At 49.2% G+C, this 19,846-nt stretch overlaps 1 protein-coding gene across 1 annotated transcript in view; it reads right to left on the bottom strand.

Moving 5' to 3' along the window:
* PPP1R14C (protein phosphatase 1 regulatory inhibitor subunit 14C) overlaps positions 1-10,798 on the bottom strand; it is an 81,367-nt gene extending 70,569 nt beyond the window's left edge. Inside the window, exon 1 of the mRNA XM_045842512.1 lies at positions 9,940-10,798. Coding sequence (XP_045698468.1) covers positions 9,940-10,197 — 258 coding nt within the window. The 5' untranslated portion in view covers positions 10,198-10,798. The remainder of the gene's footprint in view (positions 1-9,939) is intronic.
* Positions 10,799-19,846: the final 9,048 nt, after the last annotated feature.

Raw genomic sequence — 19,846 nt, 5'->3', positions numbered from 1 at the left:
GGGGTATGCAGTAGGAGCTTAATAAATGTCGCCACAGGGATCAATGATAGCATTATGGCTATGCGACTTTGTAATCAACGTGATCCTGCACGAGGACAAGTAATACCTTCTCTGATTTCAGTTTCTTCCTCTATAAGATGAAGACATAAAGGTGATACCAGCCAGTTTACAGAGGTATTGTGAGGTTTGATTGTAGGAGATAAGACGTATAAATCAGCTGGCCCTTACAGAGAGCTGTGCTAGTGGCTGAAGTAGCAGTAATGGCAGCAAGAGTCTTGGACTGCTAGTAGGAACAGTATTCTAGTATTCTAGTACTAGTGGTAATGAGACTGGAGTGTCTATTAAACACGGGGGATAAATGATAAGGTGCTGGACTAAAGCAGTGGTTGTGGGACTTCAAGGAATCGGATTCCAGAACCATAAGGAGCAAGACTGAACGAGACTTCATGACTACTGGGTGTGGCGGGCGGGGGAGAGGAGAGAGAGAGGGGTGCCAGCGCCGTCTCTGGCCGGGACCCCTGTGGGTGACAGCCCCTGTCATTCACTGAGAGAACTGAGGGAGAGCAGTAGGTCTGCAGAGGAAGATAATAAGCTCATTTTCAGACAAGTTGAATATGAGGTTCACGCCTATTCCCCCATGGGACGTCTAAGGGATGTTGTCCATGTCAAAACTCTCTGAATATGCCCAATGCTCAGAAAACAGACAGGGGCTAAAAATGCAGACTGCAGGGCTGTCAGCACACGGACAGCAGCGGCAGTCACAGGAATATCTGAGGCACCCAGAAAGAGCACGCAGGAGCTGGGGGGTGGGGAGCCACAGGGAAGGTAGAACCAAGGTCCAAAGGCAGGTCCTGTGTGACATCAGCACCAGAGAGGCGGGCAGAGAAAGGAATCGGGAAGGAGGGTGAAGGAGGAGCTAGGGAACAGGGTGAGAACCAGGAGGGCACAGCCCCAGAAGCCACAGGCCACGTAAAATAAAGGCCCGAACAAACGCACTAGACTGAGAAGCCATGGTGGGGGTTGACATCAGACTGTGGCGGATAAACAGGGTGGGTAATGAGTGGAGAGAGATCTGGACAGACAGACAGTAAGGGAAGAAGAAAGACAGCGTGGCAACCAGAGTGCATACAGAATTGAGAAAGGGAACGGTTTTTGTTGCAGGAGGTTAGTCATGAACAGACGTGAAAGTCTTCCATTTATGTGTGTGCCACGGTGCAAGCGGGAGGTTGAAAATACAGCCAAGAAAGGAGGGTGAACACGGGGAGGGCGTGCTGTGAGGGTGGCTTGGACGGGACGAAGCTGCCGGGACACCTCTGAAAGGAAGGCGAGATGAGAGCAAAGGTGCCTTGAAAAGACAGGCCAAGGGCAAGGAAGCGGGACACAAAAGAGTACACTGCAAAATGACATCGCGCACACACCACAGGGCGAACAAAACAAGCGGCCTTTGTTCTTCCCGCCACCCAGAAAGAGGTGGCTCCTTTGAGGAGACCTGTGAGCGAGGCCAGGTGTGCCGTAGGCAGCCAGGTGGTTTCAAAGGCAGGAGGAAAAGAGGCGAGGACACTGGAAGCAGGCGCAGGTCGGACAGGAGGACAGCAGCAGAACGAGTGAGTGTGGCAGGGGACCCCGCAGAAGCGAAGAAAAAGGGAGTGAACAGGAGACTCAGGGAGGAGAGAATTTTCCAAAGAACGCTCTTAATCTAGCTTAACATCAATGAACTGCCACTACTATCTTTAAATTCCTCTGTGGAGCATAAGTCACTGAAGGCAGGTATATATATTTTTTAAAGATTTTATTTTATTTTTTATTTTTAGAGAGGGAAGGGAGGGAGAAAGAGAGAGAGAGAGAGAAACATCAATGTGCAGTTGCTGGGGGCCATGGCCTACAACCCAGGCATGTGCCCTGACTGGGAATCGAACCTGCGATGCTTTGGTTCGAAGCCTGCGCTCAATCCACTGAGCTACGCCAGCCAGGGCTGCAGGTATATTTTTTAACAAGGCTGACATAAAACAGTAGTGATGTAAGAGTATGATATGGGTTATTGTAACAAAATCATGCATCAATGTTGTTTCTGTGACAAAGGAACACCACCAACTAATTCAATATTAAAACACTGGTGGCTTTTCAAAGATTTTCTGAAGACTGACCCTTTTTCATTCATTCAAACAAATGTTAATGGTCCAAGAACTGTCCTCTACTAGAGACATAGACAAAGAAAATCAAGACAGATCCTGCCTTCCATGGTTGAAGTCCAATTTTACTACGCATACATAGAAATCCACAGGAATTTCCAGAATGAGGAAGGCTTAGGAAAGAGGGCAACGATATAGATAATGTTTGCCCGTGTTCAAGTTCATATATACACCACCTCTGATCCACACATCCTTCTCCAAATTCTGTCCCCAGGTAGATGTGAATGCCCGTTTTCTCCCCCACTCCTGCCCTCTCTTCACATCATAGAGAATAATGGCTGGTTTCGTGGCTGGGTAGGGTTCAAATGACAGCACAACTGCACACCTACTATGTTCCAGCTACCAGGTTCTGTGTTGTACCCATTCGGTCCTCACAACAACCCTGTAAAGAGTGATTGCCAGGGTGATTCCCTTAAACAGAAAGTGAGGTTAACATAATTGCCTCATTACTAACTCCCACTGAATGCTGGGATCATGTGTACCTCCAGGTCCATCCAGTGCCGAAGCATTTATGCCTGCAACCCCTGCCTCCACACCCGATCTTCCTAACCGTCGTTCCAAAGGGCAATGTGCTAAGTCCGTTTTCTTCCTTTGGCAACTTAGCGTTCTTTAGTTCAGAGACTTTTAGCGTGTTTAACTTATACCTTAATATTTTACAGATTGACTTCGTGGAGATTTTTTTCAAGCAGTTTTGTTTAAAATGCTATTCATTCTCAAATAACTACATAAATGATGGCTCGCCAAATAATCCACGAGCCAAATTCTAAGCACCACTTTCCACCGCTGGCGGAGGGACTCACAAAGTAGCATAGCGGGCTAACTCGATGTTGTAGAGGAAGAAGCTAGATTCCAACCAAGGACCTGAACTCAAAACAAGAGACCTGATCCCGGTACAAGAACAAACCCACTGACAAGAGCTGTCCCCATATAAGCAGTACCAGTCAGCATAGAAATTACAACAATCACACCTGGAGACGAAGGAAAAGGCAGGGTTCACCGAAAGTACTAGGCCTGCCGAAACTCCAAAAGCAATAAGGTGCAGTGGGTTAAGGTGCCATCTGACTTCCTAGATACATCCCTGCTCGGCCATGTCCCAGCTGAGGGACCTGGAGCAACTTCAAGACTTCCCTGTGCCTCAGTTTCCACATCCATAAAATGGGAATGTCTGAGGTTGTTACTACGATTACATGAATCATACCTGATACATAAAAAGCACTTAGTAAAGGCCAGCTGATTTCATTACATGTGTTTAGATGTTTCCCTTCCTGGGGCAGCATTTTTAAAACTGTAGGCCATGGTCCAAAACTGTGTTATGGAATCAATCTAGAGGGTCACAACTAGCAATTCGAGAAATGAAATAAAACAATATCAGATTTAACATTACTGAAGTCAGAGACTTCCAGCCACGATGGAGGCGTAGGTAGATACACTGTGCCTCCTCACCCAACCAAAAGTATGGTCACAAAATAGAGGAAAAAGTGAAGGCTATACAAAGTGAAATAAAGGAAAATATACAAGGAACCAACAGTGACGTGAAAGAAACTGGGACTCAAATCAACGGTGTGGACCAGAAGGAAGAAAGAAACATTCAACCAGAACAGAATGAAGAAACAAGAATTCAAAAAAAAAAATGAGGAGAGGCTTAGGAATCTCTGGGACAACTTTAAACATTCCAACATCCAAATCATAGGGGTGCCAGAAGGAGAAGAGGAAGAGCAAGAAATTGAAAATTTATTTGAAAAAATGATGAAAGAAAACTTTACCAATCTGGCAAGGTAAATAGACTTCTAGGAAGTCCAGGAAGCTCACAGAGTCCCAAAGAAGTTAGACCCAAAGAAGCACACACCAGGGCACATCATCATTATATTACCTAAAATTAAAGATAAGGAGAGAATCTTAAAAGCAGCAAGAGAAAAGGAGATAGTTACCTACAAAGGAGTGCCCATAAGACTATCAACTAGTTTCTCAAAAGAAACCTTGCAAGCAAGAAGGGGCTGTAAAGAAGTACTCAAAGTCATGAAAGGCAAGGACTTACATCCAAGATTACTCTATCAGCAAAAGTCTCATTTAGAATGGAAGGGCAGATAAAGTGCTTCCCAGAGAAGGTCAAGTTAAAGGAGTTCATCATCACCCAGCCCATATTATATGAAATGTTAAAGGGACTTATCTAAGAAAAAGAAGATCAAAAATACGAACAGTAAAATGACAACAAACTCACAACTGTCAACAACAGAACCAAAAACAAAAACAAAAACAAAAACAAACAAAGCCAAAACAGGAACAGAGTCACAGAAATGGAGATCACATGGAGGGTTATCAGCGAGGAAGTGGAAGGGAGAGAGGGGGAAAAGGTACAGGGAATATGTAGCATAAATGGTAGGTAGAAAACAGACCAGGGGAGGTTAAGAACAGTACAGGAAATGTAGAAGCCAAAGAACTTGTCCGTACGACCCATGGACATGAACTAACAGGTGGAGGAATGTGGGTGGGAGCAGATGTGCAGGGCAGAGGGTAATCAAGGGGACAAAATAGGACACCTGTAATACCATAATCAATAAAATATATTAAAAAAAATAAAAAATACATACTACTGAAGTCACACTTTGTGTTTCTCTTGTAATTTTTTTCTTTAGCATGTACAGTAGCATTAGGCAGTGCTTTGTGGGTCTGCCCTCACACACCCACGTGTCTGTGTGTGCCTCAGGCAGCGAGTGGAAGTGAGGGCGCCTCTTCCTGTGAGTCACCATCAAAGAAACGGGAAAACACTGACTTGCAGCCTAAGGATGGTCGGCAGCCAGGGGAGGGGAAAAGGTGTGATGATACCATGAACCACTCTGTAAAGTGTAGACAGCTGCAGCAACGGGAAGGCCCTCCTGAGTGGCAGCCGGGAAAGCCACTCAGGAAACACCCTCAGTGCACAAGCCTATGTGCGGCGAGGCTGCCCAGGCCATGGCCGTGTTCTGCGTTTAACGACAGGCTCTCTTTCCCCTGAAGCAAATGGAATTGCACAACTGGAAGTACAGATTTCATCCTGATCCTGAGACGGGGACAAAACTGACGTATCCAGTAAGGCATCTTGCGACACTTGTCCACAGAGGCACTGTGCCAGGTTTCAAATGCTCTTGAAAACCTGTCGGAGTTTGGAGGAGACAGGAGAATGTCTTAAAACAGAAAGCCTTAAATGGGGACATAGATTTAACCGAATGGTTCTATTGCAACCAAATTCCTAAGTGAAAATTTAGCAACCTGTAGAAGAAGGTGAAATGGAAAGTAACTGTAAACACGTAAGAAAGCGTTTTAGAAGCTATAAAAGCATTTATCTACGTAACCAAAAGGTTGTAACATGTGGGTGAAACTGTAACAGGGTGCGGCCAAGAGGGGGGCCCCAAATAGGGATTTGGAACGGGGTCCAGAACCCAAGGTGTCCAGGAAATTTTAGAAAGATATATAGGATGTCCTCACCCGCCTCCCCACCCGCCCCTCACCCCTTGACACAGGTGTGAGTTGGGGGAAGGGACACATGGAGCAGGGCCATTGAGAGCTGTTTTGCATAGCAACAGCTTTGCAGCTAACCTCTGGTGTGGTCATTTAACACATCTATAACCTTTAACTGGTTGCATAGATATGTTAAATAGCTGTGGCCATGCTTTGAGCCAGGGGGATGGAGGTGATTTCCACCCAACATGTAACTGGGAGGCAATTCCCCCTGGTTACAACACCTTCGTGAGAGCTTCGAGATGATTGGCTCCACGGCATGGGGCCACACCTGCCCAGACTCACTATGGCAGCCCAGTAAAGCTGGAAGGATATGGGAATGCTGACACATGTAACCAATTGTAGGAGGAATCCGAAATGGGGCTGCAGAGGAAGACTGGCACGGGGATTTAAACCCAGACTCAGCAGCTATTGAAGAGAAAACCACACAGTTTTGGCAGAGAGGAGACTCCTGCAGCTTTGCCAGAAGAGAACCATGCAGCTTTGGTCAGGGTGGGGACTCCCACAGCTTTGGTGAGAGTGAGGACCACATGGCTTTGGGGTGCTCCCTTTTGCCACGTGGCTTAGGAAGCAGGAGAGACTTTGCCTGGAAGAAAAGGCATGAAAGGACTCTTGCTGGTGAGCCATGAGAAGGTGCCACATGGCTCTGGATTAGCTGGAGATCCTGGTGGCAACACAGCTGATGGTGCCGGAAGCCTGAATCATGGACTTCTGCTTCTTTTCCTGAGATACAGTACCCCAGATTAGGGCAGAGGGAGAAGGAAGGACTGTGTGTGTCTGTGGGCATCCTAAAAGACTTTAATATTTTAATAAAGACATCGGGTCACTACTTTAAGTCTCTATGGCTTGAAATAAACATTCCCTTTCCTTTGCACAAATCTCTGGCATTGAGAGACATCTTTCCTCTGGCGGTGGGCATAACGAACCCAGTGGGGGGTCCTTTCGGTAAGCGTATATCATACCGCCACCTTGGCCCTGTTCTGTAACAAAAGCACACACTTTCGGCTGGGTGAGGGGGGCCACAGTCTGCACCACACCCATTTTCCTGCAACCAGGTCAACCCACCCAGCCAAAACTGGTGTTCGTCCATCTTGTTTTAGGCTATGTTCCAGGTCCCCAGAGCTGCCTAATTAAATGCCCAGCCATTTCCAGGGCATGAACTGGCTCCTCCTAGATTTCCCAGTGGGGGACTTGGCCACTCGTCTGAGCCAGAGACATGGTAAAGGGGTGGCGGAGGGTGTGGCCAAAGACTGGCCACGCACACGGACACTATACCCTTTGCCAGGTGGGACTGCACCAGGGGCGAGAAGCAACTGGAAGCGGACTCCAGACCCAGGGCCTGTTCTCCCAACCGCAGGCCAGCTCTGAGCTCTGGGAAGTCTGAGAATCCTAACTCTAAGCCTAACAACCTTCCAGGCCATTCTAAAAATATTGTTGTCAAGGTAGGTAGATAAAAGACGGTTTGGTTTGTCAGCTTAATTCGTAACTTTTAAATATTCAGACCTACGCCACAAGGGCCTCCATCTGTTCTCTTGCATGGGGCCCTGCAAAGCTACAGGCAGGCCTGGGTTCAAAGCCCCACCCACGGCCTGTCTTTCCCCCAGCTACGTGAGCTGGGAAAGCCTCTTAATCTCTCCGTGTCTCCGTTTCCTCACCTGTAAACACAGGCACTAGCGGCACCCTCCTTGTAGGGCTGTTGTAAACACTCAATGAGTGAGTGCGTACAAAGTCCCTAGAACAGCACCTGGTACCTAATAAACTCACCCCACATGCTGTCTTTATACTGTTCTCCAAACCAAACTGATGGGCAAGTGCAAACTTCTAGATCAGACCACAGCCAGGCCGTGTAGTTCTTCTTTCCCACTCCTTTCTAATTTCAAATATCATGCTTTATGCCACTCCAAAAGATCGTTATTTTCTACTCTCTAAAAGGACAAGTCCTCTAACCGCTGACCTGCCTGATAAAAGTTCTGAGATTAAATATGTGCTCACACCCTCCCTGTTCCCCCAACCTGGCGGTTAGCTCTCGGGCCTCTGACCAGTTTGACGCCTGGCCATTTGGCTTTCTGTGCCAATGTCATGGGATTAAACATTTGAAAAAATTACCCGCGTGAAGTGTTTAAAAAAAGGGGACCTTTCTTCATCTTCATGTTCATGAGATTCACAGCTATAAGCAGGGGTAGGTTCCTCTCGATTCACATAGCACAGGCCAAACTATTTGACGCTATCAGCAAGGAAAGGCTACCAGGCCAGAGAGGCTGAGCTAAAAATAGGGCCCGACAGTGGGGAAGTAGGTGGAAGAAGACAACCCTTTATATGGCTACTTGTTAGTCCACATGCTTTCAATGATTAAACAGCATGCCACCGGCGTAGTAACTACAAATCGGCAACAACCTTTTCAATGATTTCTATTCCTTCAGTCTAAAATGACAGAACAAACAACGGGAAAAAAAGAATCCTTGCCACACTTTAATGACAGGCGGGCGTATACTGTGGCACCTTGTATCATTTTACCACAAAACCTTTCTTTCAAATCCACACCATTCGCTACACATCGGAGGTCCACAGTGGGAGGAGAAGAGCACAGAGAAAACATTCAAGGTCGTATTTACCCTTTTAAAAACACACCTACATGTTCAGCACCGTAAACACTCAATCCACCATTTTTTCCCAATTGTTCTGAAGAATTTTTAAAACATATGAACTGCCAACCTACTGAGAGGCTGGAACTCTTCCTAGTTTCCCAAGCTCCTTCTAATTAGTCTCCCATAAAAGAAGTATTGCTAAAGCATTGTGAATTCCAGCAACCGTGTTCCTGCTCACTCAAGCCTTCTCCAAATTCAAAATGGAGTATGAAGCCCAGTATGAAATGAAAATTAATTGGATTCTACAGAGGCAAGACAGAGCATATCCCCTGCCCAGCAGTAATCCTGTCGAAATCACACATATTGTTTCTTTGGAGAGTTCTGCCAACTTCCTACTTTAAAAAAAAAAACCATGAACACTTCCGACGTTGGCCAATTTTTATTCATGCAGTTAAAATGGCTTTTTAGAAGAGCTGGGTTGGAGAAACAATATATTTTTACAAGCCCATTAGTCATATAGTTGAGCCTCATTATATCATAACCATTCATCAGTAGTCCGTAATGAGAATCCTGTTTCCTTGTGTGATGAGAATGTGGAGGAAGATAATGTACTCGCAATAGGCCATAAGGTGTGTGAAAAACAGAATACCCCAGTCCAGTAGAAAAGCCAGTGAGTTCACCTGGCTTCCCTTTGCGCTGAAGAGCATGAACAGTTATGTACACAAGCCTCGCTTTAACTTAGAAGTCTCTCCTAAATTATTAATCCCCTCCCCTCCTCCACCCTTTCCAAACTCCACTCCTTTAAGAGAAGTAGAAGGCTTCGTTTAAAATCACTGTTGTTAAAGATGGGAATGGGAGGTCGTGTTGGCTTTGGTCATGTTTCTAGCCTACCTTTGTTACAGCTTATTCTAAACATCTGTCCTGTCCGTCAGAGTGGTGTGGATATAACCTGAGGCCCTGAACTGTGGGGGGGTCACAGCGCCCTGACCGCCCGCTGAGCCACCTTCCTTCCACCCAGACACTCTTCCAGGCTGCCTGAGGCTCTCATTCTGCATCTATGGACAGGAGTGGCCAACATGTGCAGCTTTGGTAAATGAAAGGACGAATGATGGGGACTCACATTGGGGTTGGCTGGAAAAGGGAAAGCATTTTGATACAGAATTCCGGGAACAGAAGGGGCCTCTGAGATCCCCAGAACCTCTCCTTCCTGTGAAGCAGTGTTCAGGTCCCTTCCCTGTTTCCTGTCCCTGGAAATCGGGGCTACCAGGATCCCAGGAGCAGGTACTGATACTGTGTTCCCTGCAAAGCTGTGGGGTTAGGCGCAGCTGGGGTGAGTCCATCCAAGCCCCGCTGCTTGTAGCAGCAGCCCCGGGGACTCGAGAAATGCTATGCGCATAGCAAGACCTAACCCCACACCGTCACCCACAGCCATCAAGGGGGCCTGCAGCTCTTCGGGCAGCGGGCAGCTGAACCCCGGACTGAGGAGTTCCAAGCGCTGCGCCCCAGGGCCAGAGGGCACCCTAGAAAGAAGAAGCAGTGCTCCTGGCTCCCAAGCTGGGTCCCCAGGAGTCAGGACGGCGCGCGCCCGGGAGCTGGAGCCCTGGAGAATTCCAGTGTGGGCACATCGGCTGAGGGAGGCCCCCGACCCTCCAGGCCCCGTGCCCAGGTACCTCGCAGCCGTACAGCTGTCCCAGCTGCTCCACGATCCACTCCTCCAGCACCAGCCGCTTCCGGAGCTCCTTGCGATCGTATTTCACTGTCACTTTTCCCTGCTGGTGGCGACGCTGCTGCTGAACCTGCCCAGCCGCGGCTGCGGTGGCCACGGGCGTCGAGTCCTCCCGAGAGGAGCCTGAACCACTGAAGAAAACCCGCGCGCCGCCGCCGCCAGCCCCACCGGCCGCCTCGCCGCTGCCCGTTGCCACCGACATGTCCCCGCGCACCGGAGCCCGAGTGCGGCCGGGAGGAGGGGCAGGCGGAGCGCGCCTGGCGCCACTACCACCCCGGGCCGGGCAACGGCATGCGAGAGGCTCGCCCGCACCTGCTCGCGCGCCACGCACGCCCTGCCGCTGGGCTCTTGGGAGGTCGAAGGAGCCGCCGTGACACGAGGAGGGCGGGGAGGAGTGAGAGGCGGGGACCGCAGCCTTAAAGACGCCGCGGAGGACCCTCTGGATCCAGTCCGGGAGGCGGATCTGGCGCCTGGCCAGGCAGGGGGCCTGGGGTGTGGGAGTTGAGCACCGAGGCAGAATGTGTGCGTGTCGACACACTCGCGTTCGTGGCTGTGGAGACACCGAAGAGGACCGTCTCGAGTCTGGTGCCAGGGATGGTCCTCTGTGCAGGAGTCCTCTTCTCCCGGAGACCGGGAATTGCGCTTTGGTCCGCAGTCCCAGAGCGCACGGAACCCGCCTCCTCCAGCGGCCTTGGCCAGGCTCTGCCCTGGGCTCCGGACTGCAGGCAAGGGGACGAGGAAAGGAACCGCACCGCAGGTTCTTCAGGAGGGTCTTCTTCCTCCCGTCTCCTCCAAGGGCCGGGAAGTGTCTCCTCCGCCCATGGCCCCACCCCGCTGCTGCTCCACACACAGGAGTTCCTATTCCAGCCTCCTCCTCTGCCTGGGAAAAAACTGAAAGGCGATGTTTGTGCAATTGGGTAATCGCTGAGCCTGAGAACCTCTCTCCAGACCAGTTTTTCGCTCCTTACAAACTGTTTATTCATAGGCAGATCATCAGGATATCTTTATATCTAAGGGGCGGAACGCTTGGTTGTCCCTTGGGATAAGGGACTGGGGATACCCAGACAGCAAACATGTCTCTGAGAGTCAGGGCCGGTCTACTGATCTTAGGTGCCTTCCTGGTACTGCATAGCCAGCCTGTCTCTCCAAACAAACCTCTGTTTACCTGGGAAAGCACTGCCCCACTAACTACTTTAAAAACATCGTACAGCCCAGTGGAGTTAGGAATGAATGAGCTTATGCTATGGTTTAGGGCAAAGGGATGGGAAGGGAAATTATAAACAGAAAACCACATGTGTGCGTGTGTGTGTATAAAATTATAGGGAGACACGAATATATTTCTGTTGTACATAACATTACCTTTCAGTTTAGGCAACTGAAAGAAACCACAAAGATGCTCACACACAGTAAAGGACTTTTATGAATATTTTTTAAGCTGGTAAAGGCTCCTGGCAGGTACAAAAGAAGTTTCTCAGAAACAAGGTAGATAAGGGAATCACTTTCTTCTGAATACGTCCTGCGGTGAGGGTTCTGTGTGAGGGTCTAGACCAACCGCTGCAAAGGCCCAGAAAATGAAAAAAGTGACCAGCAACTTCCTCCTGGCTCTTCCGGCTCTCCAGACGGTGGTGCCCAGGCCGGCCCGTCCCGGGTCTGTGATCGGCTCTGTTCCTCCCCGTGGGGGGTTTACAGCAACAGCTTGAGCAGGGATTTTCCCAAAGTATTCCGCACCCGAGGCTCATCATTGAAACAGGTCAGGCCTTGAATAGTGAAAGGAAAGGAGCTAGTGAGAATGGTGTGGAACAGGGTGGCTGCTGTGGGTCCCGGACTTCTGTCATAAATAAAGGGGGTCGAGGCTAAAGGGTCGCTGCTCCGCGGAAGGGGTCAGCGGTCCATCAGCAGGTGGCTCTCCCCCCCCCCCACCCCCGCCAACCTTTCCGGGACAAGGGAGACCGGAAATTCTGTGATTGGGCCCTAAAGATGGATGAGAACTCTTTCTGGCACCTCTGCCCCCACCTGTGTGGGGGCATCTAGGTCATTTTAAACCTGGAACACAACAGCCAAGAGGGTGAGCACCTCAACAAAATGGGACTCTGGGGGCCGGGGGGAGGAAGACGGGAGGGTGCAGAGGTGAATCGTCTCCCCACACAGAATAAGCTTGACTCTCCCAGACCTATGGCGCATATGCAAGTCAGCCAGAACCAGCTTCACCCAGCTGGACAGGAGAATGCCAATCAACGCAAACACGGCTAAAATTTTAGTAACACAAACTGTCTGAAATCTCTGCCTCATTCTGGCTCTGGGACCTGGCTTTACCACTTACTTTGAAAACCGTGCCTGTGATCCAGGAGTGGGGTAAGGAGCGGCGAATTCCTGCTCCTCTCTTTGAGTCTTGGGGCAATGTATTCAGTCATTCAAGAGAAACTTCAAAGAACTTATAAGAATTCACTAAGTTCAGGTGTGGCCCTGTTGGATAGGCATTGTTCTGCAAAGCGAAAGGTCACTGATTCAATTCCCAGTCAGGGCACGTGCCGGAGTTGTGGGTTCTGTCTCCGGTTGGGGCATGTACAAGATACAACCAATTGATATTTCTCTCCCTCTCCTTCTCCCTCTCCCTCCCCTCTCTCTAGACAAAAATAGATAGGATTAATGAAAGAGGAAAACAAAATTAAACTTTTTTAAAAAATTCACTAAGTTCTCTGTGAGAGATTCTTGTGTTAATTTTTTCACACTGTCTAGCATACTTTTTCCTTCATGCTTAAAACTCAGCCTTCTCTTATGACCTCAAAAATGACAGATACTAAGAGACATTAAGGAGACATGTGGGGTTTTAGGCACATTAACTTAAAGAAAAGTAGCCAGTGACAGTTCGGTCTCTCCTCAGATACCTTGACCTTCCAGTGCACAAATGAATAACCTTAATGTGCAACTAGGAGTTGAACTCACACGAGAATTCTTCTTTCTGTAAATTTGCTTGCTTCATCCTGGGCACAACTTACATTTGCAGTAAACTCTGTAGTCCACACACAAACACACGTACTTAATCCCATGTTTCAAAATATTTGGGAATAGGGAATTATTTGCAGGTTAGAGACCTGCAAATCGATGACTTTAAATTCAGGAAAACCAGCAATATTTTTCCTCTATGAGACAGATGTAGATATACAGATATTTGTTCAAGGCAAATATTTTTATTTCTAAGCCATAAAGGCAGGTTTGTTATCATGCTGCTTCATCAAAAACAGTGAATAGTTTTTAGTGCATTGAACGGTCTAAAAATATTCTAGGACACGAGGGATGAGCTTTGACCTCAAGGTGGTCACGCCCCTGCCCCGTGCGAACACAGCCTGAGAAAGCTTCATTTGCCGACATCGAGTCTGCATAGCTTTTATGTTTTCTTAACTGACCATGTTAACTTGCTTTCTCTTTGGGGAGAGTTTATTTTAGGAATTACATAGGTCCTTCACCTCTGACAATGATCTTTCTGCCCGAAGTGTGTTAGACAAGATGACTTAATCAGGGGTCTTAAGGCTTTCTCCACCTCCCAGAGAAACAAGGGTTTACTACAAATGTTTACACTCAGATACAAATCTCCTGACTCCTTCAACACCAAGTGTTGCAATAATTGGAAGATAACACCTGGTTATCTTCCTGGAGACCATGGTAGTGACAGCCGCAAGGCCCACAAGCCTCAACGTGGAATTCTTACCTTGAGTAGCAGTGAGGGTGATAAGGTGCCCACATCCAAATTCCCTCAAAGAATCAATAAAGCAAAAGGACAAATCAAAGGTAATTTTAGTTCTGGTTTTCCTCCTACAAGTAGGAGAAATTTAATCTGTCCTTTGGGATTGCATCAGTTACCCAGAACACTTGCAATTTGCAGAATACAGGCCATTACTTCAATGTTCTTTGTGGAGCCGCAGCAGCCACGCTGCGAACAGCACAGCCCTGTCGTTTTCCTTTTAGCTATTGTTTCACCTCTCTTTTTCCTTCCTCCTCCTAATTCTGAACCTTCGTTTGTATTGTGCCCTACAATTTGAAATCATACTTCCAAAATCAATGTAGCCATTACTTGTACAAATAACCGAAGCAACAGCTGTCGTTGTCAGTGTTGTAAAATTTTGTCTCAGCGATTAACAGAAATTTTCCCCTGGCTGTTCGGAACTAATGAAAAGGCAAGGGGGAGAAACACAGCTTCGTCTCAGTCCTTCTAACAAAGATTGAGTATTCCTGGGCCTTCGTGTAGAGCGAGCCTGTGGAATATTGTCTTTTTCTGTGCACTAGGGTCAAACCTGTTTGCAGAGGAGAGTTATCCCCATCTAACCAGTAGCCTCTTGCCCTCCCCCTTCACTGCCAAAGGTTGTGGAGGAGCTGTCCGCTGCCTCATGTCTCTGCCTTTCCCTCCTACCAGCTCGGCCTCCTGCATCCACCTACCCTCACTGGACTGAAGGCACCGCCCAAGGTCACCGTCCAACTCCATGTTGCTCAATTCAATGTGCACTTTTCAGCTCTTATCTCACCGTTGACCATCTTGAACCTCTCCCTGCTCTTTGGACACTCTCCTCTCTTGGCTCCCAGGCCGACACCCCCCTGGTTTGCCTCTCACCCCTTTGTTCCGTCCATTGCAGCGGGTTGTGTGAGCTCCTTCCCTGTATCCCTGCCTTAAAGGTGGGTGGTTCCCTCAGTTTTCGTTCTGGGCTCATCCACAGGCTCCCCGGGTGATTCTGTCTCCTGCTGAAGCTTCCGCTTTGCACAGAAACTCCCCAGATCACAGTGGATTTCCGGTCTGAGCTTCCAGTCTCCAGGTAGACTGCCTTTAGTGCCAACGCACTACCCAAATATGTGTATAGCTGAAGCACACAAAGACATACACAGCTTTATCAATTCATTGGAGAGCAAAACAGCAGAGCGAATATATTTTTGGCCATGGGTGGTCAGCACATAAAGGATGCTCTGCTTAGTATCTTTTTGACTTTTTTTTTTAACCACAAGCCATAATAAGAGATACATTTTATGTCGCGACCCAAATATATATCCACACACATAATGCACTCATATTACATGTGACACACCCTGACATATCCTATTCTATTCTGTTGTGTTCCGTTACTTTTAAGGAATGCTGCTCCCAATCTGCTAAACCGACTTCCCAACCACGAAAGGGTTGTGGCCCAGAATCCGGAAAGTGCTGCTGTCAGCCGGAACAGCGCCTGCACGTGCCAACCCCAGCTCTCCTGAGTCTTAACGGCACACTCCAGCACAGCTATTTATTTCCCTGGCACCCTCTGTCCTTACTAAGTGTTCCCGTAAACAACGTTTGACCCAAAATGGCTGGCCTAGGGCATGCATGGGATCCCCCTGGAGGTGCCCCCAAAGGACTCCAGAAGGAGAATAGTGGGCCTTAAGATGCGCCTGTGCTGGACTTCCATGCTCCCCAGGAAACAGTCAGGGCCTGGAAGATACACATCAGAAAGTTGTCAGGGAGCATCCGGCTTGAGGACAAATGTACAGTGACGGGTGCTAGCACGAACCCGAGATCCCAGCTGTTTGCGTTGAATCTGGCTTCTGCCACTTAGGCACTGTGTGACCTTCGCAAGTACCTTAACCTCTCTGTGCCTCCGCTTCTCCATTGATACGATGATCCGTAGGGCTTGTCCACAGGTGGATCTGAGGGAAAACAAGTTGCTAGGCCTGCAGCACCTAGAACCGTGCCTACTGGTGCGGGTGGGGATCCCAGACGTAGCAGAGAGGACTGAATCGGCATGGTGCCAACAATGTCCCAAAGTATGGACAGCCACACACCTCCTGACTTCAGGGATGCACAGAGAACCCACCACACAGCACGATTCAGATGTCATTTCTGTTGACAAGTCCCAACAAATGGAGGTGACGTCAGCATCCAACTGCGTGCTCAGGCGACCCCGGCACCCTTGCAGTCACCTTGAATTAACAGTTTACACTGAAATCCCCACCTTCCCAAGATGAACGAGCTTCGCTTCTTATCTTCTTCCTTTTGCCGGGACTGTTGAATACCACCTGCTTCTTCGTCCAGCCTAGAAGCTTCACCCACTAATCCACAAGCAAATCCTGCCGATCCCACATGTGTCTGGACCCCCAGTCTTTCCCCTCCTGTCTGTCCCCAAACTCCTGGATTTCTCTTGTGCTTCCTTAGCCTGATTCCATGCCCGGCCTCCGCCCATTCTCTGTATTGCTCACACAGAGCGACTTCTAAAAGTGAATGTGATCGTATTGCTTACCTCCCTGCTCCGCATTCTTTTTAGGCCGAAGTCCAAACAACTGAGCATTGCACATGAGGCTTTTCTTGCTTTGGCCCTTGCTTCCTGCTGCAGTGCCTGTTTGAACACTCCCCACCCCACCCCCCACAACACACATACACACCGCTCACGCTGCCCAGTTCGGCTCTGAACTTGTAGTTCCCAAACACAGAACTACCACTGCCTACTTCTGCCTGGGCCCACAACCTCCCCAACCAAGCTCTTTCTGATTTCCTAGCTAGTGTCGCTCACCTGTTGGCACCCTGGCCACCATCTGTCTCTCTATCACACCACCCACCAAGCCTTTTGGGGGTCAGGTCTGTCCTCACATGCCGCCACCTCCTCAGACGGGCCTTCTCTCGGCATCCTCTATCCCCTCATCCTCTACTTCCCTTCCTCATTCGTATGACGACTGGGAAATGACATAAGTGTTAACTGCCTTGCTCTCCCATCCGACTGTAAGTTTCCTGAGGGCAGGACCCTGGTGTTCACCTTGGTATCTCCGCTTCCTGAAACAGCACGAGACCATCGGTAGCAGGAGGCATGTCGCTGTGGGTGGAGGAGTCTGTCAGGTCACCTGTCCCTCCCACTGGATGGTGAACTCTTGAAGACAAAGACACGGCTCATTGGAATTTGTGTCCTCTGGACCAAGAACAGTGCTTCCCACATGGCAGGTGACCCAAACAGTGAATGAGCGGAGCCATCTCCATTTCTAGCTGCACACTTTTTTTTTAAGATTTTATGTATTTATTTTTAGAGAGGGAAGGGAGGGAGACAGAGAGAGAGAGAGAGAAACATCAATGTGTGGTTGCTGGGGGCCATGGCCTACAACCCAGGCATGTGCCCTGACTGGGAATCGAACCTGCAACACTTTGGTTCGCAGCCCACGCTCAATCCACTGAGCTCTGCCAGCCAGGGAATGCACACATTTTTTGTTGCTTCTCCAATGCAGGTACACCAAAATGCAGGCCTCTCTCACCACCCGCCCCCACCTCCCTAGTGCCTCATACGGCGTTGGTGGCTGCCCCTTTGAATCACAGGAAGTCACAGATCGCTGGGTTTTTACCACGTTTCCGCAGTAAACAAAGGAAACGACGGTCACCAGCTCTCCCAAAGTCCTGCACGGTCATCTTTTCCTCCAGCGTTCAGTTTCAGCTTCTCAGCACCTGCCTGGTTCGAGGCCATCCTGAGATGGTGGCTCAGGAATCAGGTGTAAAATCAGATTGTAATTCTACCCCTCCTCCCCCGCAACTCTGCCATCACCCAGCAGTGGCTTTGCATCTGCGAAAGTGAGAATGATCCTGCAGACTGCCACCTAAGGCCGTCTGTGGAGAGGGACCAGTTTTGTTTCCTCCCAGGTGGCCGGACCAGCGTGTGGTCCTACAGGGCACAATTCATCTGCAGTCTGTGTCAGACTCGGGCTGGTCTGAAGACTGTCCCCTGACACCAGTCCCTACCGCTGGTCCCATGACAATGTCAAATGTCTCTACAGCTTGATTAACCTAGACCCTCCCAAACCCCTCCCCCCTGGCACAAGGTGCAGGGGTTTAGAAGTGCAAATGGGCGGGTGTAAAATAGTCACAGGGCTGTGAAGTACAGCCCACAGAATATAGTCAGTAACACTGTGATAACTGTGTCTGGTGTCAGATGGGTGTTGTGTAACTTACGGAGTGATCACCCTAATGAGTCTAAGTGTCTAATCGTTATGCTGCACACCTGGAACTAATATAATATTGCATGTCATCTGCAATAAAAAAACACTTAGGTGTCTCTAAAACTTTCTAAACGCCTACTCTCAAGTTCTGTACTCAGGTCCCCAGGGACTGAAACAAGCAGCACACCAACTGGCACCAGTTCTGGAGCCGCACTCGGAAAACCTGTGCTGGAGGTCCTGTTTTGTAATTATGAATGGCTTATAAACTTTAATAGCTGCAATGATAGCTTGGGAAAATGAGACACTGGTTTTCATTTCCTCCTCCGGAAATCTTTGATAAAAATAGAGCGGATTCCAGTGACGCGGAAAGGCGGTCACCTTCCGAGGAGGCCGCGCGGCTGGCCGCCGCACTGTTCACACACCGCGCGCTGCAGAGGGCCGCGCGAGAATCTTCGGAGATCGGCGGGCCTGGTTCTGTGTGCGTCTGCGTGTCGCACTGCGCAGCGCTGCGTGTTGCGTTGTGTCCCAGTGGGCTCCATCCCAGTGGACAGGGGGCTGCCTATCAAAGAAGGGCCTGGCATGCCAGTGTCAATGATCTGCAGAGCTACAAGGTCTTTCTAGACCTTAGGCACTACTGGGGAAGGTAAAAGACGCAATGTTTCTGCGGCCTCATGATTACACTCCGAGGAGATGTATCGTAGGTGTTCTGCGCCTGGGGAAGTGGACCCTCAACCACAGCTGGCAAGTCCTGAACTAGTCTTGTCTGGAGCAGATGATGCAGGTTTCTAATAGTTTGGACCTAATAATACCGAAAACTATGCATCACTGACAGTTGCTATGTGCTGGGCACTTTAGCATAGATATTACCTCATTAAATTTGCCCACAACCGTGCACGGTATCAACGTGCAAGGCTGATGACGACGTTTGGAAGAGGAGGGAACCAGGCTCTGAGAAGCTAAGTGACCCCCACCTCCCCGTCGAGGTTTAAAGGGTAGTGGAGCTGGGACCTTATTTCATATCTGCCGGCCTGCTCCTCAGCGAAATCTTGCTTGACGGTCCCAGCCCTCTCTCAGCTCTGCGCAGGGTCCTTCGGGCAGGGGTGTGTGTTTAGGGCAGGCCACAGGGTCACGGCCACCAAGCACCCCCTTTCCTCCTGTCTGTCTCAGCTTGGCGGAGTCTGGGGTCACTGTGAGGAGCCCCGGGGACAGTCGGCCTCAGAGGACTGCTAGTCCTCTCACAAAGGTTACCAGTCGAGTTCCAAATTGGGAGTAGTCAGATTTTGTTGTATTGATAAAGACAGGCTTTCGGAGGGGGAACTGGATTGGGAGTAAAAAGGAGAAAACTGTATATGAACAATGATTAATAAAAAAAAAAAAGACAGGTTTTCCTCTCCCTTTTCTGCTTTGAGAGCTGGGAGTCTCCAAACTAGGTCATCCATTATAAAAGGGATGCAAATTCCATGCTGGGCCCCCACCCCATGCCAAGCTAGTCAAGGTCTGCGGTGGCCGGTGGCCGGGCCTGGGCATTGGTGCTGTTTAAAAGGCCTGGGTGGCCCTGGCTGGTGTGGCTTGGTTGATTGGAGCATCGTACACCAAAAAGTCGGGGGTTCAGTTCCCCGTCAGGGCATATCCATAGCTTGTGGGTTCGATCCCCAGAAGCAACCAATCGTTTCTCTCTCACATTGATTTTTTTCTGTCTCTCTTTCTTCTTCCCTCCCTTCTGCTCTCCCTAAAATCAAGAAACATATTTTTTGAATATTTTAGTAAAATAAACTGCCCGGGTGATTCTACTGTGCCACTAGGGTCGAGGACCACTGCCCCAGGCCACACAGGAACAGCCTTAGGAATCACAACGGGATCCCCAAAACGTGTTCTCTCTCCTGAGCACCTTCCTTCCTCTCCCTCTCTTAACTACTCCCTCCCCG

This window comes from Phyllostomus hastatus, unplaced genomic scaffold, assembly GCF_019186645.2.
Source record: "Phyllostomus hastatus isolate PE091 unplaced genomic scaffold, TTU_PhHast_1.1 phas_contig_40, whole genome shotgun sequence".
In the NCBI taxonomy this organism is placed as follows: domain Eukaryota; kingdom Metazoa; phylum Chordata; class Mammalia; order Chiroptera; family Phyllostomidae; genus Phyllostomus; species Phyllostomus hastatus.
The sequence above is the reverse complement of the archived record's forward strand: the minus strand, read 5'-3'. Positions and strand labels throughout refer to the sequence as shown.